Source organism: Phaethon aethereus, assembly GCF_964289735.1.
Source record: "Phaethon aethereus genome assembly, chromosome: 8".
In the NCBI taxonomy this organism is placed as follows: domain Eukaryota; kingdom Metazoa; phylum Chordata; class Aves; order Phaethontiformes; family Phaethontidae; genus Phaethon; species Phaethon aethereus.
In genome coordinates this window covers 10,585,775-10,611,662 of record NC_138584.1, presented here as the reverse complement: position 1 = coordinate 10,611,662, position 25,888 = coordinate 10,585,775, and the positions used below count along the sequence as shown (strand labels likewise).

The window sequence follows — 25,888 nt, the reverse complement described above, 5'->3', positions numbered from 1 at the left end:
GCAAAAGAGATTTTTAGGTGTTTGGAAGGACTGCTGTTCAGCCTCGCCCGTCCGGAGCCGCCGCCCGGGCTTGCTGGCATTAGAAACCAAGAAGATGTTAAACACGGGTTTCAGGAATTGACAAAAAATCTCCGTGTAAAATATGATGAATAAGCGAGGCTGCCACCGGGTAGCTGTAAAAGAGATGAGAGACAGTCTGACAATTCTCAGCTTGGTTTGACACATTTTTGACACTTCTAAGTGTAGTGGGATGTGAAGAGTAAACTTAGAAGCATTTTTCTGGCATTTTTCTGCAAAAGCAGATTTAGAGTGTTATAGTGAAAGACGGAAGCCAGTGTTATTTCAAAGGGCTTTCTTCATGAGGGTAATTCAGCTAGCAGTAGAGTTAGAAGCCCTCTTTTGGTGTTTGTAACACTTCAACCGATTCAGATTAAAACAACCCAGTGCTGTGTGGTCTGGGTTTTAGGAAGAAATTGAAGGGGAAAATGGCCTGAGAGTATAAATCTGGTGCCTAGGTTGGAACAACATCACGGGGAGATGTCAATTCTTTTAAAGGAAGCTTTTCTGTGGTTCGCTTTTCTAGGTGGCTCAACGAAGCCAAGCCTTACCGGTTTCATTCTGAACCCGCTTGCCAGCCAGAGGAACAATGGACAGACTTTAATACCAGAGTAAATCTCCAATATCCTGGATTTATGCTGTTGTAACTCAGAGCAGAATTTGATCTCCCACACACAGGATCAGTAGATACAGGATTTTCCCAACTAAATGCTTTAAAATACAATGCAAGGAAAGATTTTGATGAGGTGGGTTATGTCTCCATAACCTGAATTAGACAATAATTGCATATCTCAGTTGATGATGGTGCTGAGGTCAGTGAAAGCACGTACAGAATCAATTAATTTGTGACAGCTGAAATTTTCCCCAGCTCAGCCTTTGGATTTCATTCAAAACTTTCTTTAACGAAACAACATTGTGTTAATTTGCTACATGCTTTACTTGAAGCATTCTGGAAACCTGGAACCAAGTCTTGGATTTTTTTAATTTGCCCAAAACTCTAGCTAACTCTAGTGGGAGCATTACCCAAGAAGGGAGTTGAAGTGTGAGCCTTTTATGTGGTTAAATAGATAATTGATACGGGTGCGGTTATACCACTTGTTTTTAATACAAATAGCAGTGTGCTTGGTAGGCAGAGAGAGGTGGGTGGCATAGTAATGGAATTTAGAACTGTTTTAATAAATACTTAGCTTGGGATCAGGTTGAGTGGTAATTGCTATTAGCATATGCAGTTTCATTATTATCAGGTGTGTATTTACTGGGGAGGTGAAAGAGGCATTGGCCATCACACAGTGCTGACCATGATGGCTGCTGCAGAAACCAAGGCTCCGTCTTCCTGGCTGGCTTGGGGTTGTGTCCATCCCTAGTCATTGCATTAATGTTTTCTCACTGAATCACGCCTGAGATTTAGGCTTTAAAGTCAAAGCCGATGATCAATATCTTGTGAAAGAGTAAACTAAGTGATTCTCAGCCTTATGGTGGTAATCATATGCATTTAAAGGGTAGTGGCTAAGTTCGTGGAATTAATATCAAAGTCTAATGATGGGCTATTCCTATTAAGTAGAAATAGAATGTAGCTTCAGAAAAGGCTGCCTGTGACTCCATTAATGTGCTTCAGATTGAGTGACAAGGATTTTAGCAGCACTTTTTTTGCAGCTGTTAGGCCTGATATGATGGAGTGACTTAAAAGCTATTAGATATATAAGGCAGTGATGGTGTCACTTAAATAAATTACACAGTTTAGCTTGCTGATCTTCCTTATTCTTATTTTAAGGCTGTGCAGGGAAATGTGATTTTTTTTTTTTGTTCTTCCTTAGAACTAGTCTCACTTCTAATTTTATTTTAATGAATTTTTAATTTATTTAAATTTTATTATGTACAAATAGAATAGAAAAGATATAACACTATCTGAAACATATATGTGATCAATCAATTGTGTTTGCTTCTTCTAGGGAGAATCCAGAACGTACCTTTGATTTGGTACTGAAGGTAAAATGCCAAGCATCTGAAAATGAAGGTAATATACCATGCCTATTGATATTATTTATGGAAATGTATTGATATATATTCTACCTAAAGAGGTGGAAAAAAGATAGTTTGCATCCTGATCTAGTGTCACCATATGTTTTCAACTGCTATTGGATTGGGATTGTTTTGGCAAGTGACTATGGTTATTCTATTGCCTTTTAATCTGATCTATGTGTTAATTCATAGTTGTTGTTGTTGTTTTTTATTGTTATTTTCTATTTTTATATCTTTATTTTGGCTATTGTAAAAATATTTTTGTTCTGAGAGAAATATTTGCGAAGCTTGGACTTGAAATGTATGTTCCACAGTTCTTAAGTCTTAAAATGTTGTTTTTTCATATCAGATTTCATTTTAGCAGAATAACTGACTTCTGTCTACCAGTTTTGATCAGTGTGACAGGGAGAAAGTAAGTTCTTTTCTGAACAGCAGAAAGAGACTTTCTATCCAGCTTGTGCTTGGAAACTGCTTTCGTTTGATACATGATACAAATAGCGATGAGCACTGACCTCAGCTTGTATTAGCGATCAGCTTGATGTCTCTCTAAACACGTGGTAAAAGAGATGTAGTAGTGCAAGAATTATCTGAGAGGGGCTTTTTTCCTCTTGAGTAAAAAGAAGATGGGATTTCCAGTGCTGAAATTAAAGTGACCTCTAGAAAGTCCATTGGGGGAACTTGGTTCATATTCTCATCCAAGGTTGTTGGCTGTATAAAAACACAGGGAAAGAAGAAGTCTTGTTGGGGTTGTGTTGTAGTCATGTTAGTCTGTGACAGCTCAGCTGTGCCCAAATCACAATTGTAAAAACAATAAACTACATCTTAAAATTACCGATATTTCTTATCCTACTGTGCTAATGGATGTTGTTTCCAGAGTTTACTACTCTAACAAGTTAGAATCCTGTGGAAGTTTATAGCCCCAAACTATTCCTTTTTTTTTTTTTTTTTTAATTTCAGCTAAGATTTCTGTTAGTGGTGTCATGGGTACATGCCTACTATGTTTATAAAAAACACTTTTGTTGAAGCTAAATAATTGCAGTTCTTTTGGTCTTCTCCTGACAATCCCAACAGGCTTTTCTGTAGCTGTTGTGTTATATATTATCCATTATTGATATCTCAAGTTCCTCTGCTTTTTTTTGTCCTCCTCTTTGTAAGATTGTTCTCTTAGTTGTGGTATGACCTCTTGGTTCTGGTGCAGTCCTTGGGTATTTTCACTTTTTTTGTGACCAGCCAGCATCCTTAAGTTTATTGCCTGCTTTTTTTTATTTGCTGTTGGTACAATCATGATTTGGGGAATCAGATGGGCTTTCCTAACTCTCTGATCATTGTTTTGGTTTGTGTCATGGCACATTTTACCTTCTGTTCTCCCCCTTTTGCAGTTTTTACCATAGTAATTTCATAGATGATGTCTGTGAACCCTGCTTAGCTACTTGACTTCTGAACTGTTCCTTGCATTGTGCGTTTGGTCTCTGCCTCCACCTGACATTCCCTCCTGGGGGCCTGTTCACAGCTCTGCCTAGGCCCAGCTTCAACCTGCAGATTTTATTCCCTTCCTTTCTTTCCATCCTGAGTGCTAGATTCTTGATAACCCTTTCAGGCCTTCATCTTGAAATCTTGAAAAATGTGGGCTTTTTTCTTCTGTCATCAGAACACAGATCTATATCCTTTTAATTCCTTTTATCTCCCTTTTGACTTCTGATTTTTGTTTTGCAACTTTCTGCCTCTGCTGCTGTAAGAAACCACTTCTCGTTACCTGCAGCTCTGTGGATGACCATTTACGCTTGAGTTCTGGTCATAGCCACTTCTCTGGCCTCCCTCGGTGGGCATTTCGTTTTGTTTATCAGTTGTCCTCTGTGGAGTGTAGCACCTTTAAGAAATCTGTGTACCTCCTTGAACTGTGACCTGAGTTAATGTGGAGACTGTATTTGTGACTGTATGTGGGTGCACCCTCTTCTTTTCCACTTTTCCACTTCATCCACTGATGATGCTGTCATCCCTTCTACCACACATGGGCTCAGTTGCTGTTTGTCCGTGGGGTGTCCAAAGGCAGAAAGGAGGTCTGATACTGGTAGTGTTGGAGTCTGCAGCGTGTGACCAGCGTGGGGTTTGGGAGGGTTTCAGCTGGCCTGGAGGTTGCATTGATTCTTGTGCGAGTCTGCAGATCAGCATAACAGTGCAGTCCCCATTTAACAATCAAATTGTGCTGGCTAAATATTCTAGTTATCACCCTGCTATACTTGGTGACCCATCTGGGGTTCCTTTTAATTTCTGTCATATTATATCTAATTCAGGTAACAAACTCACTCCAGTGAGGACTTGACATCGTATTTACATATGGTATTATGAGCACAGTGATGTATCAAATTAATATATCTGAATGTTAAAGTTATTTAAAGGAAACTCACAAGGGACAAAAGTGTATTGTCTTTAGAAACGGAGCACAAGGCTTGTTATGCTAAACAGCGGCAGGGAGCTTTCAGGTTAGTTTATTATAAGGCCTAACAAATTTGACAGTTACCCTGTATTGTAGGTCTTGCCTTTAAATAGATTTTCATGCTAGGATAATCTTTTGAATATATCATACTTGAAAACATGATCCATTCACCTGTTTCTTTGCTCATGCCTCTTTCTTATGAAAGAGATTTGTGTTTAAATAGGGCTTTCTCCCTCGCATCCCATCTGCTCCTTGTACTTGATCCTGAAGCTATGTCAGGGCTGAATTTGTGACATCACTGTCCCAGTGTTGCCGTGGAAATATCACAGCCAAAAAATTATGATCTCCCTGCATGAGTGAGCAGCAGGAGAAGCTGACTTGAGAGAGGAAGACCTTAATCTGACCCATGTATTTTTAAGCTTTTTCTTTTCAAGCTTTGCGGTAGTGAGCTTTCTGCATTTTAATTTCCCTGTGCCAGCGTGTAACTGTTCTAATAAAAATTGAGGTAGCCCTACTGCACGTGTGGCTGTTAATAAGATGATGTTTTTACGAGGATGCTGTATGCCTGCAACAGTGTGACACAATGAAAAATTTTGCTGTTAAAATTATTATGCTTTTGTAAAAGTATTTTTAGATAACTTTTAATTATAACATAGCTCTGAAGGCATGTTAATTTTTTTGGATCTGACAACGTCCCAGGGCTCTTCCAGCTATAAAGGATCATGCATACATGAAGTGAAGTAAGGTTTATGTGTATTATGAAATCTGTTCTTAAATCATTTCACTAATTATTTCCAACATTGTTTTCTACTTAGTGTAAACACCTAAGAGGTGTCATGTAGGTTAATATAAATTTATCACTTCATGTATGGTAGGTAGCTCCTGAATTGGTTATGGCCTCAGTTGTGCTAGCATGTCTTCAGTTAAAGCTGCATCAAAATCTTGTTTTTCCCATTGGATACCTGTTTTTTGTGATTTAAAAGTAGCTTGCATACTTAAATATTTATTTCTCATTATCAAGTGTTCTTGACTGAGTAGATCATCCTTTTGGGCTGCGCTCTCTTTCTCTCTGTTTTAAACTACAGGAGTGCACAATAGCATTGGTAGAATAATGGTCTTCTAACCCTTTTCTCATTTTCGGGGCAGAAGAGAAAAAAGGGTACTCTTTACATAAATATGCTTATAATTGAGCACTCCATTGAACTAATAGCATTAATTGTAACGTTTTTTGCTGTTGCTGACAAGCTTTGTTGATCCTTCACTTGCATTATGTTTAAAAAAGTAAATTTCTATTTACTAGAGGGGCTTAATGCCTACTCTTAGCACGAAACAGGATATGGTTCCCTCAACAATTCAGGATATATTGCTTGCTATATTTTCACAGTAAATGATGCTTTTGATATTATACTTGAAGTAATCCAACTTGAAAGTTGCATTTCAGCTGTATTTAATTAGGCAGTTGAGGCATATATTCCTCATAGATTCTCTCAAAACTTTGAGATGAATTAACTTTGTTCACCAGAGTTTGCTAAGCGACTGGGAGATGAGCGTTAAGCTATTCTAACAGCCCAGTATTTGTTGACTGTGAATTTGGCTTGCAGTGTCAGTAGCACCTTACATAAAGATGCAAGTTTTTTGTGCTTTGGGCTGACTGAGCCGTTCTGGTAGTCTTACGTGAAGCTATTGGTTCAAAATTGTACTTTTACAATCTTCTCTTCTCCCGGCACTGTCTTGTGTCTTGAAAGTTATACTGTGCCTGGCGCTGTAAGATATGCTTGAGCCTAGAAATTGGCTAATCAGAGCAGTCTTTTTTTTCTTCATTTTTCTTTTTTCTATCCAGGTCCTTCCATCATGAAAAATAAACTGAGTTTCTGGAAAGTTAATGTTTTTGCACTCTTCCACAGGACATGTCCAAAATAATAGTGCCAGTGTACTCTTTGTGAAGAGTATGTATTTATCTATGTATCTATGCATACACAAACATATACAGTACGTACATACATACATATATGTCTGAACTTTAGATTTTGGTTAAATATGCAAAGATGAAGTTGGTAATTTAACTCATGTTATGAACTGTGCATCCTATATTGATTTTATTAGAACGGGATTGCAGAGGCCAGACACAAAAGGCAATGCAAATATAGCAGCTAGCAGTAGAAAGGCAACATGCAACAACTTCTGTGAACATGAGGTCTTCAGCATTTCTGTCCACGGTTTCCCAAAAAGAATATGACTCAGGTTGGTTTCAGTTTGTGTGGTTAAGAGAGTGCTGTCTGCTACACCTTCATTTTCTTTGGTTATAGTGTATATGAAAAGCATCAAAAAGGCTCCATGGAGTGTGCAGGTAGATCCAGGAAATTCAACCACTGAATGTCACGGTTTGGGTCTAGGACCGCTTTAGTCCTGACCAAGTTTTATGTGAAAACCCCTTTGAAATAGCAGTTAATTTTCTGTTCAAGCAAAGAATAATTGAACAAGGCTTGAAATTTGATTGCCTTGTCTCTGTTTCCTCTTTTAATGCTAGGAAGCCTTCTGTAGCTCTAGGGCTAGATACATGATTTTCAGAGAAGGTGTTTAATAGGTTGTGTTGAATTGCATGAATAATTCCTGTAGTTTATCTTGCCTGTGCCAGAGTGATAATAAATCTTAATGATGCATGATCTCTAAATTATTTTTCTCTAAAGCATCTCCTTTTCATTAAACTTTCAAGGACAAGCCATGAAAAACAGTTTAATTGTGTATTGGTGGAGTTAAGAACTATATGAATTAAGCCCAGGAATTGGGCCAGAAATGCAAAATTCTTTGTATGAGGTTTGATCGTGGTCTGTAAGGTACTAATAAGAAATGTAGTTCCAGGAAGGTCGCAATTCTGGAAAAAAGTTAATGCAGTTGGTAGTTCTGTCCATGGGTAACCTGTCTAGCTTTGGTACGGTTTTGATTAAGAGTCTTCCAAAGCTGCTTTCAGGATTGTGGTCAGAGCAAGCACTATTTTTTCCTTCTTCTTTTTTTTTTTTTTTTTTTTTTACTGTAGAGAGCTGTTTGTTAACCACAGACTCTGAGCTTGTGGGTGTAACGTGCTGATCAGATAAGTACAGCAGAGGAAAAGAGGTTTTTTTGCAGAGCATCACTTGAACCTGATCAAAAAGATAATTCTGTCAGTGTAATACATGAAGAAGTCTGCAGGAATTTTTTTAAGAGCAATTAAAACTTCTGATATGATTTTTATATACTGCCAAACTTTTTCACTTTTGGTTTTAACTGTAAGGGTATTTAATAAGTACCGGCCTACAGGAAGTTAGGTTTCTCTAACTTCTCTAAAGCATGCTACCTTCTTCAGGTGACTATGAAGAACAGATATATATTGCTGTGAACTAGATAAGTGTTCTTACAAGTCTTACATTTATTTTTAGATTTTTAGTCTCAAATATTGTGTTACCATATTAGAATTTATTTTACACCAATAAAAAGATAAAGGTGCTTTTTCAGTTTGTACGATGCCATTTCAGAACAAGGGCTATCTGATTATAGTCTTAGACGCAGTTATTGTATATAAAAATTAAAGCTTTCTTTCCCTACTCCTCTGAAGTTTCATTAAGCTTAATGTCCCCCTGCCCCAACTCATTAACTCATACGTTGTTATTAAGGTTAGTGCTACTTCCCCATAATGGTTTTCTTGTTTTTCCTGTTGAAATTTTCAAATGGGGGTACCTAAAAAGCTTGGAAGAGGACATTTAATCTAGCCTCGTTTCTCTATAGCGTTATAGCCATTGATTAGGAGCAGAGTATTTCACTGTCCTTTGTCGAGGATTATGTAAAAGTTTTGAGGGCAAAAGCAGGTAGTGCCTGAGATTGTGCATCACTTTTGTCCTTTTTGACCAAACCAAAGAATATAAGCCATAGTTTGGCTGAAGCTCTCTTCTGTATGAGCACCAAGCATACCTGTAAGTCCTTCTTAAGTTATAATCTTTTCTATAACTCTAAACCTTCCAGGTGTATCTAAATGAATGTTTTCATTATATTAAAATTTTTTTCACTTAATTGGAAAGCTCCTTAGGGTATGAACAACGTCTTCTGTGTGTTTGGACTGTCACTAGCAAAGAGTGGGTTTTGGAGAATTATGAATAACAAAAACAGGGCAACTATGATTTTGCATGTAAGGTAAAGATTGGCATCTTGATGCTTTTTACTTTTTCCTTTCATTCTCCAGAGACTGAGAAATGGAGGGTAGTCACCCCAGCTTTCAGCTTCTCTTTACAGATGTAAAAATGCAGAGGAAAATGTTGCTGCTTTTCAGTGCCTCATTTCCTACAGGTTTTTTTTCCACCAGCCTACAGAGATTCTTGGATGTATGTGTAATTTGGAGGTGGGTGCAGATATGTGTGTGTAGGAGGGGGAAGGGTGAGAGCTGCTGGAGAAATAGGTCAAGGAAGCCCTTTCTCCTATCTCCCCTGCATTCTTCACTGGGGAGAAGAGACCTTGGTGGGGAGGGATAACCTTACTCCCCAGCAGCCAGAGGACAGTCCTGGGAGGAGCGGCGGGCTCTGCTCTACTCCAGAGATCCCAGCTTCACTAATGTGGGGGCAGGCGCTATGCTATCAGTGCTGGTGGAGATGAGTTATTCCCCTGCAGGCGTTTGCCCGACTGTATCATTTTTTCGTGTAATGCCATGTGCCACTTTCAGCAGTGTGATCGGGTTTTGGGCAGGGAAATTAAAATGGAAAAACTTGATGAATTAACTAATACAAATATTAACTTGTTATAACAAGAATTTTGTATAAAATTCAGTAGAATGAACATACTAGTATTAATTTAACTAAATATAAACCGAAACCAGCAGCCTGTATCATGTAATGTCGTCAGTCAGTATGAAAGTTGACATTCCTGTGCTTTTTTCAAATTTAATTTTACTTTCATTTTAGTACTTAACTATTTGAGATGGCTGCCTGGGGGATAGTTTGCGGGCTTTTAAATTGCTTGCATTCAGAAGTGTTAAGAGTTCGCATATTTTTCTAAGCTAATGTCAGCACGCTTCTGCCCTCCCACACACTGAACGGTCCATCTTACACAGAGGTTTATCGTTCTTCAAGGAGATATGTTATGCTGCTAGCTCTTTTCATATATAGTTTAATGGCTCGTCTTTCACGTACAGAGGATTTAAAATCTGCTTAAAAAGCTTTGAAAACTGGTTAAACTTTCAAGGTTTAAAGTGCTTTTTGAGAAGCCATAAGACACTTCTCTCTCTAGCACTGACTTGATGCTGAAGTGTAGGGTTTCCTGTCTGGTTCACAGAAATAGCCTTTTTAATTCTTTTTCCTTTGCTACTGGTGGTATTAGATGGGGATGCAGGTACATGTAGATGCATGTACTCATCATGTAACTGTTGGGATAGATATTTCTGTTTGTAAATAAAATAGAACATGATAAGGGCTACGAAGGGAAGAGTTACATAACTGTTCATGAAGGGCTTAAAAACCCCTGAAGCCAAAATAAGTTTTCTCAGTAAAGCTTTACTCTTATTCCTTAAAATAATTTTGTGTAGTAAGAGCAATGGGAGCATAGCACCGCTTTGCCACTGGTGTGTTAAGAATCTGTATTTTTCGTGGTAGGCTGATGTGTGATAACTCCAAGATCCAAGTAAAAACATGATTTTTATGGGCACATACTTAGGATGGAGGATTCCATGTGACTGATAGCACTAAAATGCTGAAAATCTTCACTTCTTATATTTGCCTTTGACTTTTTTCCATGTATGTTGGAACTGTAGCTCTACATTTAGAACTCGGTAATTTGGGTGGACAAAGACTTCTTAAATTTTGTGATTCTGATTTAGGAGAAAAGATTGAAACTTAATATTGAACTTTATATGGAAAAGAGAAGAGAAAAGCAGAAGTGGTGAGAGAAGAAAGGCCTGAACAAGATTTTGGGTGTGGTATCTGTGCTTCCTGAGCTGGGAAAGCCAAGGCAGCAGCTCACAGTTATGCTGTCTTTCTTTGCAAAATTCTTAATCCTCGTTTGGAAGATACTGTCCAAGTATTAAATCCTTAATTAGAAATAAGGCTTGAACAACGCCCTTAGATTACGTTTCCTAGAGTTTTAATGTGGATCTGGTTTCTTTACACATTTGAGTGGGTACTCAGTTGTAGATGAAAACCTAGCTAAAATTACAAACTTGTTACTGAAAATAACATATTAGGGTTTCTGTGTTTACTTTAGGACATGTTTTACAAACCTTCTCAGTTAATGCCAAGTTTTAATCATCATAGAGGCATAATTGTCATAACCAAGGTATTTTGCTGTAGCTGGTTTACCATTGCTTTTTTCCTCAAACTCAGAATGGGAAAGTGACACAAAGAATGATTAACACTTCTGCTTACCTTCTAATAGAGAACAAGAAATTCCTATTCATCTGACTTTGGATGCTGTTTCACATCAAGAGTTTATTTGTTGTACTGGTTGAACCTGTTTTAGAACATATCAAAATATTGTCATGGTGTCACTGTGTAGACTGAGTTAAATGTTTGCTTTTGGGAGGAGGCAGTTCTTTTCCTCTGTTACAGGACAAGCTAAATCCAAAAATCTGCTGTCTTTGTATTTAAATACTGGATGCTAAATGTTGAATGTAAGTTAACTGTGTGGCAAGAGTTGCAGCTGATACAGAGGAAGCTGTGCTGATAATGGTTATAAGGCACAGCATCATTTCCCCTGGAAGTTGCAAAGGAAAACTTAACATTTTAAGGCAGCTGTTTCCAGGAATGAAGTTGCATTATTGAAGAACAATGATAGTTTTTATATCCTCAGGTTAAGATGCAATATTAAAAAGCAAACATAAAAAAGTGTTTTGTGTTACAGTGAATGTGTTTATATTCTGTTTAAACACAAAGTAAGAAAAAGTAGAAGCATAGAGGTAAAAGACAAGGATTGTGTGGCAGTTGTAAAATTACCTGGAGGTCTGTAATGAGTTTGAAATAACGGAATGAAACCACTGTGCCTTTAGAGTGACAAGAGGGAAACATTGCTGTAACTTAATCTTGCTAGCACGAGCTGATCGTTCATGTGTCCTTTTCCTATCCTTTGGTGGTCATTTGGCTCCTAAACTGTGTGTGTTTGCTATTTGTTTGTATTTTACTTCAAAAAAGCTGGCAGCACATGAGGTAAGCACCCTTCCTGCGTGTGGCGGCACCCGGCAGGCTTGCTCTGGCTGCGCTCGCCCTTCAGCAGCTGGGGCTGCTTCTGGAGCTGACAGGAAATGTTTCTCACGCAGGTCAGATAGGGAGGAACTGGGGGCTTTTCATGCCATGTGATGTAGCATAGGCTGTTGTTTCATGTCATCATCTTTATCAATTTCAAGTTTTTTGGGTTTGTTAGAATAAATGTGTTGCCAGTTACTGCTATCTTCCTGGTGGCTTTTGGGCTTCTAGGGTACTCCGAGTGCTGGAATTGTGCTGGGGTTGGGTTAAACTCCTGTCCTTTTTTTTTTGAGGAAGTGGGCTCAACAACTTCACTGGTGCCTTCCAGTTTTCTGTTCACATAGTAAAACCTAGCTGTTCAGGAAGAAAAAACCAAATACTCAAAGCTAGATCACTGTCACCCGTGGTCACTTTAAGACATTGCAGATTTGGAGATAGGTTAAATTTTCATTTTGTGTAAACAAAATTCTGTCTAAAGAACACAATTAGGCTAGGTTGGTGTCATGCAGTAATTCATAGAAATGAAAATAGTTAACTGTGTCATGATACAACATGGGAAATGTTGAAAAACTTTGTGTCCAGGAAAGAGTTTTGCTGGTATTCAGATTCTAGGTACCGTCTCCCTGCTAAGAATATTGCTAGATAAAAAAGCACTTCAGTTCCTTAGTGGCAGGTGAATCGCTTCTTTAGCTGAAACTAATGAACTTTTCCTGTCATGTCACTGGTAGCTGTGATGACAGTGATTGTGTGTCAGGACAGGTAAAGCTTTCTGACACTGGAAGCAGAATTAGGTGAGGTTCTGAGCATTCAGTTGCAGTTTCAATCAGGCATTTTTAATCAGTGCATCTGAATAAACCCATTTTAGTTGTTGGGAATGGGCACGTCCTATGTAAGTACGTAAGTACATGTTTACATCTGCTTTTACTTGGGGTCAGAGCCCTGTAGCAACTTGCAAGGTCTAGTCTAAAAATGCTTATACAAGTGTCAGCCGGGGGGAAAAAAGTCAGATCAAAGTAGCATGTGTAATTAATAAGTAAGCAGTTTAAAAAGAGAATTCTCTTTCTCAGTCTTGATATAATATGCTGTATTTTACAAAGGGTAATTTGAAATGTATTCTTTTGCATTCTGGTTGTGATGTTTGAAATCAATGTTATGGAACTGCATGACAAAAAAAAATAATGCTTGAGTTAACCACCTCTAAAGTGCTTGGCTGAAAACATTTTTCACTGGCAATAAAAACCATAATAAATTAAAGCTTGCCTTAAATTCTCTGGCAAATAGTGATGGTGACTATCTGCTTTTTAAATAAACAATTTTGTGTGACATAGCTGGACACTGACAGATCTAGCAAACTACTTTGTCATTGAGAATACTTGCCAGGCCTCGCAGTCCATGGAGGGAGTTTGCATTGTGTTTTCCACAGTGAACAAAACACAAATCCATTCAGCTCCTACTATTGGGGAAAACGATGAAGGACAGGATAAAGCAGATCAAACAATAATAGACTAAACTAACAGAACTTTCATTGGAAGTGAAATAGGATGAGGGGTGGAAATAGAAAGGTAGGTGAATTGGTGTGGACAACAGAGCTCTCGGAGCCAGTAAGTCCATGAGGTTGTGCAAAGCCCGAGCACTTGCTCTGTAGGTGGCTGAGGAACACGAACTTGTTGTGCTCGTATGTGATCTGCTTAATCCATTTTAAATAGATGAAAAGGATCTGGAGCAGCAGCATGCTTTGAAGCTCTGGAAAGGGAAAAAGTACTTTGCTTCCAGCCCTAAATTTCTTCAGTCTATATGGGCTTGCCTGACTCTCCTAACATGGGACTGAAGGTGTCTCAGTTCTGAAACACTGATTTTCCTGGATTATCCAGAAAACTTCTTTGTAACAGCATTTTCTCTCACAGAACCCATCTGTATGATTTCTCCTACCTGGGTTTTTAGTTGGTGATGCTTTTTATGATTGCTTGACCCTTGTAAACTGGAGAATACTCCGTGTGGTAATCTGTGTCAAAATGAAGATGTCTTGTTGTAAGATGTTCTCTGCAAAAGGAATACCCAGTAGAGATTTTGGTTTTCTGGTGAAGTGTGACTGTGCTTCATACACTGTCCAAGTTTTAAAATGCTCAATAGTCCATCTAAAGGGAGACAGAAGTACTCAGGACAAAAATCTGGCCATATATGCAGTCACTTCAGTAAATTGTGGCCTGGGATTACAGAGTGGTTTTTGCGCTCACTACTTAACATCGTCATTAATGACTTTAGTGAAAGAGAGTCTGAAATGAATTCAATTTAGGACGGTTGCAGAGGCACTCATTACAGCTGTATTGTAACATGGGTTTAGAGTCAATTTGTGCAAAGTAAATACATACCCTTAGTATATGCAGTTCTGCATTCCTGCTGGGAACATAACTGGGCTATGTATGGAGCCAAATCAGAATTTCTCACATTGTGTCTTAAAAACATAATTGGATTTTATAATCTGTTAACAGTGCATTGTTTGCTTCGTGTCTCATCGTGTATGCTCCTCCTTATAACTTAATATAAACAGTGCAATTTGATGCTGACCTATGCTACTAGGGCCTTCTGCTACTGGAGTTCTGCTCCTGTGTGTTTTAACACTAGAAATTACTCATCTAAGCATGACCAATATGTTTTAGTCATCAGCACATCTTGAAATATTCATCTTTCAGTGAGCAAGACAGAAAGTCTTGCTAGGACAGAAAGTGCCAGAACATCATAAACAATAGTTGCAAATGAAGTGATGCTTTGGAGTGCTTTGTATGCAATGAGACCAAAGTGATTTTAGCATTTTTTTTGTTTGGTTTTTTTTTTGTTGTTTTGTTTTAGACCTGTATTTAATTAATGTTGCTTTGGGTACGTAGAACAGTAGGTATTACTTAGCACAGCAGTTAGTATAGTAGCTTTGTGCTTGTGGGTCAGAACATAATGCAAACGATGAAACAGATACGAATTGCCTAATCTGAGATAAATGTTGCAGCAGTTAAGTGTTACAGAAAGTGAGAAAATGCCTTTCTATTGACTGATGTTCCAGAACCTCAATTTTTATTTTTTAAGTCCCAGCAGTACATATTCAATTAATCTGTTTCATGGGAATATTAGAAGTCATGTCATATACGTAAAACAAAAGAAATGATAGTGTGTGCTTTGTGTTATCCTAAATTAATATTCCTGTGACAGAGCTATCCTGATCTGTTACAAGAAAATAATACATCTTAGAAATGAAAGAAACCACATTTGAAATATAAATCAATAGTTCTAAAGCTTAATTACCCTATCATATTCATACTTTGTTCGCCAACATTTCTGGAAGATTTTGTTTAACTCTACAGTGTATCAACTAGACATACTAGAATGATGCGAATACTGCAAATATGCAGGGTTAGGCAGAGAGCCAAATTTTAGTCTTGAGTATTTGTACACCAGTCTCTGAGAGATGAATTTGAAACCAATGTTTTCAGCTTCATTAGGTTCTTCTTAAGAGAATGTTTACTACGTAGCAACGGCGGTTTGTTGGGGTATGCTAATTGACTCCTCATCTGAAGTTCTCGGACATTTTATGATATAATTTTTAATTATCTTCAAATAAAAATGTGAGCAGTGAAATAAGAATACTCTTTCCTATATAGTGTGTTAGAAGTTGTGGGCATTGATAGAATGCACAGGTGTGTGGATAAAATCTGCTTTATGTATGATAAACTGCAATCATCCACTCTAGGAATTCCTGTGCCCAGAAAACTGATCACATACACTGAAGATAGGGTGATACAAAACACGATATCATACAGAGTACCAACCAAGTCTGGTTTTGAATGGTAGTAAGTTAACAAAGAAAAGCATTTTATAAACAATAGATGAAATATCTTCCTAACATGTGGCTAGATGGATCAGTAGTTATTAATAGGATACAAAATCTTTCAGCTCTGGAGTATGTTTACAGAGCTAGCTCTGATTTTTTTCTTTTTTTTTTTTTCTTTTGAATGTCCTGTTATTGTCTATGCTTCCTCCTTTGCATCTGCGAGGTTTATGTTTTCATTTGACTTAGCAGCATTAAGGGGAAGAGGATAAAAATGCTCACGTTGTAAGGGCCTGACATAACCCTAGATGTGTTTTGGACTTTGCTGATGTTGAGCTTCAGCCAAACTGGGGGGAAAAAATGGTTGCACAAAGGTAAAACACATACTCTATGTTGGTAGGAAGTGCAAGCACTAGTCACCCCTGAAGGGGAGTGCAGAAAGCCAGGATCACGTCGCTGAAAGCCTGGGTGATGCATTACTGTGGGCCATATCAATGAGCTTTACTGCTAAGAAGAAACCATTAGGCAAGTACTGCAAAAAAAGCCAAGTCTTTGAATAGCGTTTTCCAGGAAATAGATGTTTGAAGTTTGAAATGGATGACTAATACTGAGCGCAGTGCATTTCTTGGTAGTAGTTTTTTGGCGCTAGTGATAAGCGTTACTGGCTTCTGTTCTACAGCCTCTTTCCACGGGCAGCGAGCAGAAGGCAAAAGCTGTCTTAGTTATTGTGTGGCTGTGCAGAAATGGTGGTGGTGCGACTGAAGTAATGGCGAGGGGATGAGCGCTCCTGAAACTGCCATGAAGTTGGTTGGTTCCCATTGCTGGAAATCAAGATACAAGTGCATTATAGATTTTTTTCTAAGTGTTAGCTTTTCCTTCCCCTGAAGTAATTTATTTTTTGAAATATCATTTTTATAATATCAGAAAATGACCTATGTTTGATTGTATTAATTGGTGACTAAACCTTAATTAACAATGTATTTGGCTGTAGCTGAAGAAGGTTTTATGAATGCCCCTTCAGTCAGGAGTTAAGTGGGGCTTAAGACTGTGGTTAAGCAACAGTTTCATCTCAATCCAAGTCTGGTGGGTAAGACAACAGAGAAAATTTACTGTATAACCTTTTTAAGGTATTTAAGCAGTAGACAACCTTTTAAAAAAGAAAAGCCTCTTTATAAGCTATTGTTTCATGAAATATGAGGGAACTGCGATTGTGACCTCCTTGAAGTGCTGTAATATCTACTATTGAAAAGATTAAGCAAGACTATGTATCCTTCTTACCTTTGCACCACAGCAGCACTTCAGCTACGCATCTCAGTGAAAGTTATAACTACCTGCTGACCAGTAACTTCAAATAGAAAGTTGTTTTAGGCTTTACTCAGGTAGAAAATTTACCAAAAGCTTCATTAAAACGTTGTTACTGTTGCCTCATGCAACACCACATTTGCAAGGTGTTGTTTCCAGATACTCATAATCCAGGGAAATCAGTAAATTTATAGTTTAAAACCTACATGCAGTTTTACCACATATCCTTAGTTATGTACTGCCTTCTCACTCCTCAAGGAATAGCAGTTGTGAGAATGGTACCCACTCTGCTTTCTTTTTCTTTCTGTGAGGGGCTTGGATGCCTTGCCAAGAGCGAGCTGTGATTTGGCACCTCTTTCTTTTGATCCCCTTTGTGGCAGGGGCAGCTGAAAGGACTCCTGTCACCTTGTACCACAGTCCCCGTGTTGCTTTGCTTCTCTAAACTTGTCCTGCATAAGAAAGCTGGCCAAGCAAAACTGGTAGGTTTCTGTGGCTGTTAACGGGTGAACGGCTGCCCGTGGCACACGGAGAGCAGCGAGGAAACCTGGAAAGGAAATCCCATGAGCAATGACTGATGGAAGAGAGGGAGCAGATTAGGATTGCACTGGAGTGTAGCATTGCTCTTCAGGTCTTTGTTTTTAGAGGAGTGAATCTTGCTGAACTCTGCTCTTAGAGTTCAAGGTACCACACAGATGTGCTACATTTAAGATAAGAGTTTATTTGATTTCTTTCTTTTTATTCAATAAAAGCTAGGTGCAGAGAGTAGTGAGGTAGACTGAGGTCTTGTTAGTCCAGGCTGAAACTTTTGTCACATTCTTAATGTGTTTTTAGCATTTCAGAGCATCTGGTAATTGCTTCTGTTAATCTAGATCAGTATTGCTTTCTATGTAAAACACAGGATTTAAAAATAGATTAATATTTTAAAGAACTATAAAAATAGATGAATCTGTTTTGCTTTCCCTTTGTTATCAAAGCCTGCATGCATATTTAGCAAAGAAATAACAAACACTAAAGAGCGGGTTTTTTTTAAACTGCTGTAGAGTTTCTTTCCAAAAGCAAAACAAATAAGTGATGTATTCGCTCTTTACTAGAGGCGTTTTTGGGGAAAAAAATGAACAGTTTATAGTCAGAATTTTCTTAAATAGTTTTCAAATATTACTGGAGGATTATATACAGTAAACTTTTTCGTTTTAAATTTAGCTGCAGGGCTTTGATACTTGAAATGACTCATATGTTGTACCACAGCTTAAAAACTTATCCCTTTGTATATGTGGAACTATAACTCACATTTTTTGAAGCAGTTTTAGTATCTGACTAATTGAGATGAAAATCATTAGAGCCCAAAAGCGATGGTAGATGAGTAATCCTTTGTGTATCTGTCAGTGTTAAGAAGGGTTTTAGATGTACGTTTGTGTGTAGTTTACTTTCTTACATGTGGTACTTCTAGGATGGTGCAAATTGCATAACTGTTTAGATGCAAATTTGATTATATGCTTGTAGATCAGGAATGCAAAAAAATTTTAAGTAATTTTGTCTCTAAGTATAAGACAGAACAAGATGGTAAACAATAGCATATAAATGAAGAAGACAAAGTAGGTCACCCAAGCCATCTGCCCAGGGTGATTCTTAAATACGTTTTGTGTGTTTGGTTTATAACTGCCCATAAAATAAATTTTTTTTAGCACATCAGAAATGAGATTTCAGTATCTTGCTCAGTAGTTTAATGAAATATTCCTTTATCATAGTGTAGTTGGTTCCTCGTTTTGCTGTCTTCTCGTTTTTGGTTTTAATTTTGGGTGCAAGTGTACGTGGGAGGAAGTTGTGACTGAGGCGTTTCGTTAAGGAGATGCTTTAATATAAAGACCAACAGAAATGTATTCTTAAATTAGACTTCTGTGTTTGAGAATTTATCTTTCAGCAGTTCTGTGCAAAAGAAAGATGTTACTTATGGCCTCAAGTTGCGCCAGGGGAGGTTTAGATTGGATATTAGGAAAAATTTCTTCACTGAGAGGGTGGTCAGGCATTGGAACAGGCTGCCCAGGGAGGTGGTGGAGTCGCCATCTCTGGAAGTGTTCAAAAACCATGTGGATGTGGCGCTTCAGGACATGGTTTAGGGGACATGGTGGCGTTGGATTAATGGTTGGACTTGATGATCTTAAAGGTCCTTTCCAACCTAGCGATTCTGTGATTCTGTGATACTTCTTGTCATTGGGACAAGTAAAGATTCCGGGGTTGTTTTCCTTGCAGATGAGTTATCTGTGCATTTTTTGTTGTTTAATGCATACATGATCTCTATGTGAAGGCGTATGTCCCCTTTTGCATAACTGTTCCAGCACTGGTGAATAAAACCAACTGAAGGTAGCCACAGCAGGTATTGCAATTCAGTACTTTGGTGATACTGGCCAACATGACCTGAATCTGGCTGAATTATCCAGAAGATTTCTTCTGAGATGTGCTAAACTCTGCTTTCCAGATCTGGCAACCTGAAATAGGTCTGATGGTGCTGTAAGGGGCTCAGCATGTAGTCTTTGAAAACAAGGCTGCCTGCTTGGAACAGAACACCTGAACCCCCAGTCTCCAATAGGAATCCTTTCCTGCACTGGATGCAACTTCTATTCTGTGTGGATCCAAAACTAAACCGTTACCTGTTTCTAGTGGTCTCCAAAAGCATCAGGCCCCTCTTTTGCCTGCGTGAAAACTGCTCTGCCCTTTCTCAGCGTGGATGAAAGGTGACTGGCCTGACTAGGGGATAGCTTGAAGGGATGCCCCCCATGACCTGCTCCTTGTGGTCGCATTCCCTGTGTGACTCCATTTCTAGTGAGAAATTTTATTTCTAAAAGAAATTTTAATACATTGGAAAAGAAATTCTTATAAATTAAAGAAATTCTAATAAATTAGAAATTTTATTTCTAACTGAAAGAAAAATGGAAAATGTGTCAAAATGCAGATTCTAGCCTTCTAGGCAGAGAAGAAAAACTAGGAGCAGCTTTTGCAGGAGTTCGTTCCTCTGCCTGTGTGCAGCAGCTGGTGGTGGTAGGTGCAGGCGCAGTGTGCCATGTGTCACCTCCCCAAAACTGCTTCGGTGGATGCCAGCATGCTTTCTCCACCATGTGTACCCATTGTCAGCTGCTTAGGTTTGGAAGTTGGTTAAAACTGGCATTTTCTGTCACAGCCAACAATGAGCCTGTCTTGTGCAAGCACGCTTGTTTTTTTGAGCCCCCCTTGGGCTTTGCAGCATCCTGGGGCAGCCCTGTCGGTGGCTGCGGTGCAGTTTCTTTCTGTTGTTTTTTTGTTGTTTTTAAACCTGCTACTGTTGATTCATTTTGATTATAGGTTTTATATTACAAGAAATAGGGACGAATTATTTCCTTTTTACCTTCCCTTGCGCCGTGGATGATCTTCTATCTGCCCACAGCTGCCTCTCTAACCTGAAGAGTGCAATTCATTGCGCCTGACTCAGGCTTTTCCATACCTATGATATATCCTTTGGTATTCTTCTCTCAATTTTTTTTGGATTTTGAGGAGAGGGTGGTCACAACTGCATGCAGTATCCAATGTGTCACTGTGTTACAGATTTCTATAGCAGGAGAGTGATGATTCACAATTTTTTTTTTTCCCCTATGCTTGGAAGCAAGTGTTTCATCACTTTTGCCCACCATGGAGAATCTGCTGTTTATTGTTACCGCTCTTTCACATAACAAGATTGTAAATGCATAGAGTTGTAAAAGCAAACATCACCATACCCAAACCACAACTTTCTGAGTTCTGTGTCTCTTTCGAAAGCATGAAATCAGTAGGTCATCTGATCTCAAGTAATCCAGCTTTTCAGAGCATTTTTTCCTGATGCTATGGTGCTAAACATGAGCTCAGAAAAGAGAGTATAAAAATGGCCCAAAATATATTTCCAGAATAGGAAGAAGAATTTTGGATTTTTACTTCTAGCCACTGGGACAATTTCAACATGTTCTGATTTTTTAGGTCTCCTGTGTTAGTATTTTTTTTTTTCCCTTCTCAGTAACTTTGTTTAGAACTAAAAAAAAAAAAACCAAACCAAAAAACCATAAGAATATAAATCCATTTCTATTGTCATACTCTTGAGTTAATCCTCTGTATTTGTTTCTTCTCAGACTACATTTCTTCTCAGATGTTTTGTCTGTCTGAGATCAGTTTGCACATAACCTCTCAAACTGGCCTACATATGTGTGCAAATGTGTACCTTGTTGAACCACACTCACACTGAATATCTATAAATAAGCAAGTTCTTTGGTACCATGAACAGGATTGTAGTATTAGATCCTCTGTTATTGTTGTTCTGTGGTGGCTGTGTTGTTTTGGGGAGCTGACTTAGGGTCCTGTGCAGCACTATTCAGCTTCAGAGAAAAATGATTATTTTATAGATTTGAATTTAATGCCCTTAAGTTCTCATTTGAGAAATCTCTCTTGCAGAAATCTCTCTTAAACAGGCCAACGTATTTAAAAGTAAATTGAATGTTGATGTATCAAGCTGAGCATCCACTGCTATCTTGCACAGAGAAGACCTTGTCTGCGGAGAAGGCAGAGTGCAGTGGACATGGAGCAGAAAGTGTGTGCGATCCATGGTGTAGAAAACCATTTTCTTTTCTAATTCAATTCTAGCAAATGCCTCTTTATTTCTCTGTATCAATTCTGGAGATTAGTGATAATATGGTGGGGTTTATGTATGATAAGTCCAAGTAAAAGTAGTCCAGTACAAGCCTGAGGGTGTTAGTGCCGTTGCTGCAGTGGCTGTGGTGTGCAATACTTGGTAAGCAGCCTGGTGGTCAGTCTTGGGAAAGATCACGAGCCCAAAACACATCAGAAGTTGACTTAAGTGTTTTTGTAGCTAAAGATGCAACGCCTATCAGTCTCTAGCTATGACAGCAGCTATCCTGTGTAGGATTTTTTTTTTTAAAGGGCCTTACAAGGAATGTTAAAATACTTGGGCTTCCTAAGCATGATTGCTCTGTATAGCAGAGGGAGATCGTTGCATCTGATGTCTGACATTCCACAAAGACAGAGAAGGTTATTTCCTGTTCTCTGCCTCCTTTGCAAATCCAGCCTTTTCTACCTGTTGAGAGCATCGAGGTTGCCGTTACTCCCATCCTGGGGAGCTGCCGTTACAGTGGCATTTGTTTCCAGGCCCTCGTGTCCTGTTGCTTTCCGCTTACTGCTGCTGTGATCTGGCCCTGTGGGGTGGCTGGTAAGGGATAAATGTGGGGTTTTTTTGTTTTTCCTGTTATGATTACAAGGATAATTTCACACTTTCTTGTTTCATCACAAAGCACTTTAAAAAACAAACCAAAAAAACCCCAAATCAAGCAAACACCCTCATGTTCCCCCAGCCAAGCAACCTATTCCAAACAGCAATCAGTTTCCCTCATTTTGAGATGCTCTTTTCAGAACAGGTTGGTGAAATTGGTGTGAGATGCATTTCCTCAGCTGTGGTTTATTCTCCTAGCAAAGCCTCGGGAATTTTTTCCAAAATACACATACAAGAGAGGCCATAAGAACTCCAAAAAGATGCAAACATCTATTTGTCTGCAATAATAATTTTTTTTTCAGTGATTCACAATATATTGTATGCTTATTCAAACATTAAAGTATTGCTCAGGTCTAGGTGTGATTTCCACTACCACCCACCCCTGGCCTGCTAATGGATATTTTTTTCTCAAGAGGAAAGAATATATTTTTATTAATGTTAGTCCACTTCAGTAAACTTTCTTGCCACCGTGTATTATTTATGCTATAGAAATTAAAGTGTTACAAAGCAACAAAAGCCATTGCAGTGTGTTTTATTACTCCCCGGCCCTGAAAATCTCATGGTTTATTTGCACTCTAACTTCATAGATACACCCTTTCTTGCCCAGAGTTCTCCTTTTTTGATGACAAGCGATGCTAAGCACTCGCGTGTCCTCTTCCATACAGCAAAGCATAAAATATTTGTGTTACCATACTTCTGTCATTTTAATTGCTGAAGATAATTGGGACAGTGGGCAATGCTGATGCAGTGCTTTCAGTTAAGTCTGGAAGATGTACTTCCTTTCCTACATCTTGAGTGTTGCCTTAGTGTATCCTTACGGAGTATAAAGTTAGGCTTTGTAGATATCCAGAATGCTCGGTGCTTGAGTATAAGTTAATAATCTGTGTATTATTTTAAAGACATACATAAGCAATAGCTGCTTGCTAATAAAATGCATTTACTGACCCATGAGTGAATTGATCCCCATGACTATTTAAAGCTTAGGGCTCTAAAAGTTTTTCTCTTATCTTTTTGTTAAACAATGGAAAGTTTTACCGTATGTTCAAATAACGTCTTCATCAGGTTCACAACAGGATACCATAGTTAATTTTCAGTTGAGTGCTTTACAGGATTTTCTTTTTGCTGGCTGGTTGGGTGAAAGTCTAGACACTGAGAGACGAGGCGTTAGAGGGGCCTCACAATATCGTTATTGTGAATGGTAAGTAGGAGCAGCTTCCTCTGATGTACGGACTCCATGCCCAAACCAATAGTACAAAGGCACAGCTTTTGTTCAAGGGGATAGGGGCTAATCCGAGTGCTGCACACTGTGAAAAACCTTTTATGGAAGGGGGGAAAAACTTGCCTTGAAGGTGAGAGGTCAGCAGTTTAACCTCTGACCATAAAACAAGAGACTAGCGAAGAATGGGATGAACAAGGGGGAAAAATACTTCAAGTACTCCATTCTTTGTTTATCAAAAATGGGTCAAGCAAATGAGTGTCAGGAATGGTTACAGGAGTTCTGATGGGACGCAAGGGAATCTGAAGATGTGCGCTGGTGTAGCTGCGCTTTGCTGCAGGGTTTGGAGCTTGTGTAGCGCTGTCTTCTCAGATGTGCAATATAAGAGATCCCCAAATGAAAATCTACTCCTTCAGCAACCCTTAAAAGCACAGTTACTCTGCTTTCCTCCTCCCAGCCCAGATCAGGTCTTCTTTTAAAAAAAAAAAAAAAAAAAAAAAAATCTTCCTTTGCATAAATTAACATCATTTAGCCTTTTAACTGTTTCCACTGTTTCCACTGTTTCTGGGCTGTTTTTTCAATTTCATAAGAAGCATCATGGTAATAACCTCCTCATGTTCAACAGGCAGTGAGATGGGTCTCTTGAGTTAATGCCGTGGGTCTTTGAGTGGCCAGCGCTATTGTACAACAGCGGGGGAGAGCTGTTTCCAGTCTTTGTGCAAAGGGAATATGGAGGCTTTTCCCTCTGATCTCATTTTGGTATTATCAGTGCTGGGAATTTAGTCGCAATCCAATTAGTAATGATGGAAGTTATGTTAACTAATAGTTAAGCTTCCCCTGTTCTCAGGTCCATCCATTTGGACTAATTGGTTGCGCTACTCCTGACTCAGGCTGGCAGAAGATACCAACAGTGATTAACATACTTGGTACATGAAAGCTCAGCTCCCTTCCTGGTGTACAACCGTTCCTTGTGCTTCACTACACCTAGCCTATGAGACGCACTACTCCTCTCCCTCCTGGTCTCTCCCAGCATGCAAAAAGCAAAGACGACATAATGCCTTGCTTGTGCACCTCTGGAAGCTTTGTACTTCACTGGACAGAGATGTGTTTTATATAGGAGGTAAATTCTTCTTCCTGCTTCACACAAAGGGATTAAAGCCCGGCTTTGTTGTTGACCCTCTTCACATGTCACATCTTCAAACGTTTGCTTATGACCTGGACAGCTTAGTCCCCTTGTGTTAAGAGAAGTTATCAGTAACCACCAGCATTCCTCAGCCAGACAGTGGCAGGGCTTCTCAGTACTTGGGGAAATATATGTTGGTACATGCTTGATTTTATTTGTGCTTGGAAATAGCCCAGCCTCAGACTTCATGCTTCCTCTTACCCTTGGCTGAGCTTAATCCTTCATTTCTCAATTTCATAGACATCTGCCTGTCTTCTTTTTAAGTATAGGGGCTAAATATTAGGGCTAAATTACAGAATCACAGAATCACTAGGTTGGAAAGGACCTTCAAGATCATCAAGTCCAACCATTAATCCAGCGCCACCATGTCCCCTAAACCATGTCCTGAAGTGCCACATCCACATGGTTTTTTAACGCTTCCAGAGATGGCGACTCCACCACCTCCCTGGGCAGCCTGTTCCAATGCCTGACCACCCTCTCAGTGAAGAAATTTTTCCTAATATCCAATCTAAACCTCCCCTGGTGCAACTTGAGGCCATTTCCTCTTGTCCTATCACTAATTACTTGGGAGAAGAGACCAACGCCCTCATCGCCACAACCCCCTTTCAGGTAGTTGTAGAGAGCGATAAGGTCTCCCCTCAGCCTCCTCTTCTCCAGACTAAACAACCCCAGTTCCCTCAGCCGCTCCTCATAAGACTTGTGCTCCAGACTCCTCACCAGCTTCGTTGCCCTTCTCTGGACACGTTCCAGCACCTCAACATCCTTCTTGTAGTGAGGGGCCCAAAACTGAACACAGTATTCAAGCTGCGGCCTCACCAGTGCCGAGTACAGGGGCACAATCACTTCCCTACTCCTGCTGGCCACACTATTCCTGATACAGGCCAGGACGCTGTTGGCCTTCTTGGCCACCTGGGCACACTGCCGGCTCATGTTCAGCTGGCTGTCAACCAGCACCCCCAGGTCCCTTTCAGCTGGGCTGCTCTCCAGCCACTCCTCCCCCAGCCTGTAGCGTTGCATGGGGTTGTTGTGGCCAAAGTGCAGGACTCTGCACTTGGCCTTATTAAACCTCATACAGTTGGCCTCTGCCCATCGATCCAGCCTGTCCAGATCCCTCTGCAGAGCCCTCCTACCCTCCAGCAGATCAACACTCCCACCCAACTTGGTGTCATCTGCAAACTTGCTGAGGGAGCACTCAATTCCCTCATCCAGATCATCTATAAAGATATTGAATAAGACCGGCCCCAGAACCGAGCCCTGGGGAACACCGCTTGTGACCGGCCGCCAGCCGGATTTAACGCCATTCACCACAACTCTCTGGGCTTGGCCATCCAGCCAGTTCCTCACCCAGCGAAGAGTAAACCCATCTAAGCCACGAGCCGCCCGTTTCTCCAGGAG

At 39.4% G+C, this 25,888-nt stretch overlaps 1 protein-coding gene across 1 annotated transcript in view; it reads left to right on the top strand.

Moving 5' to 3' along the window:
• Window positions 1-537: 537 nt before the first annotated feature.
• The window catches only part of DENND1B (DENN domain containing 1B), a gene marked incomplete at both ends in the record, with an annotated part of 155,120 nt that continues 129,769 nt past the window's right edge, over window positions 538-25,888 (top strand). Inside the window, 2 exons of the mRNA XM_082002748.1 lie at window positions 538-668; window positions 2,007-2,071. Coding sequence (XP_081858874.1) covers window positions 538-668; window positions 2,007-2,071 — 196 coding nt within the window. The remainder of the gene's footprint in view (window positions 669-2,006; window positions 2,072-25,888) is intronic.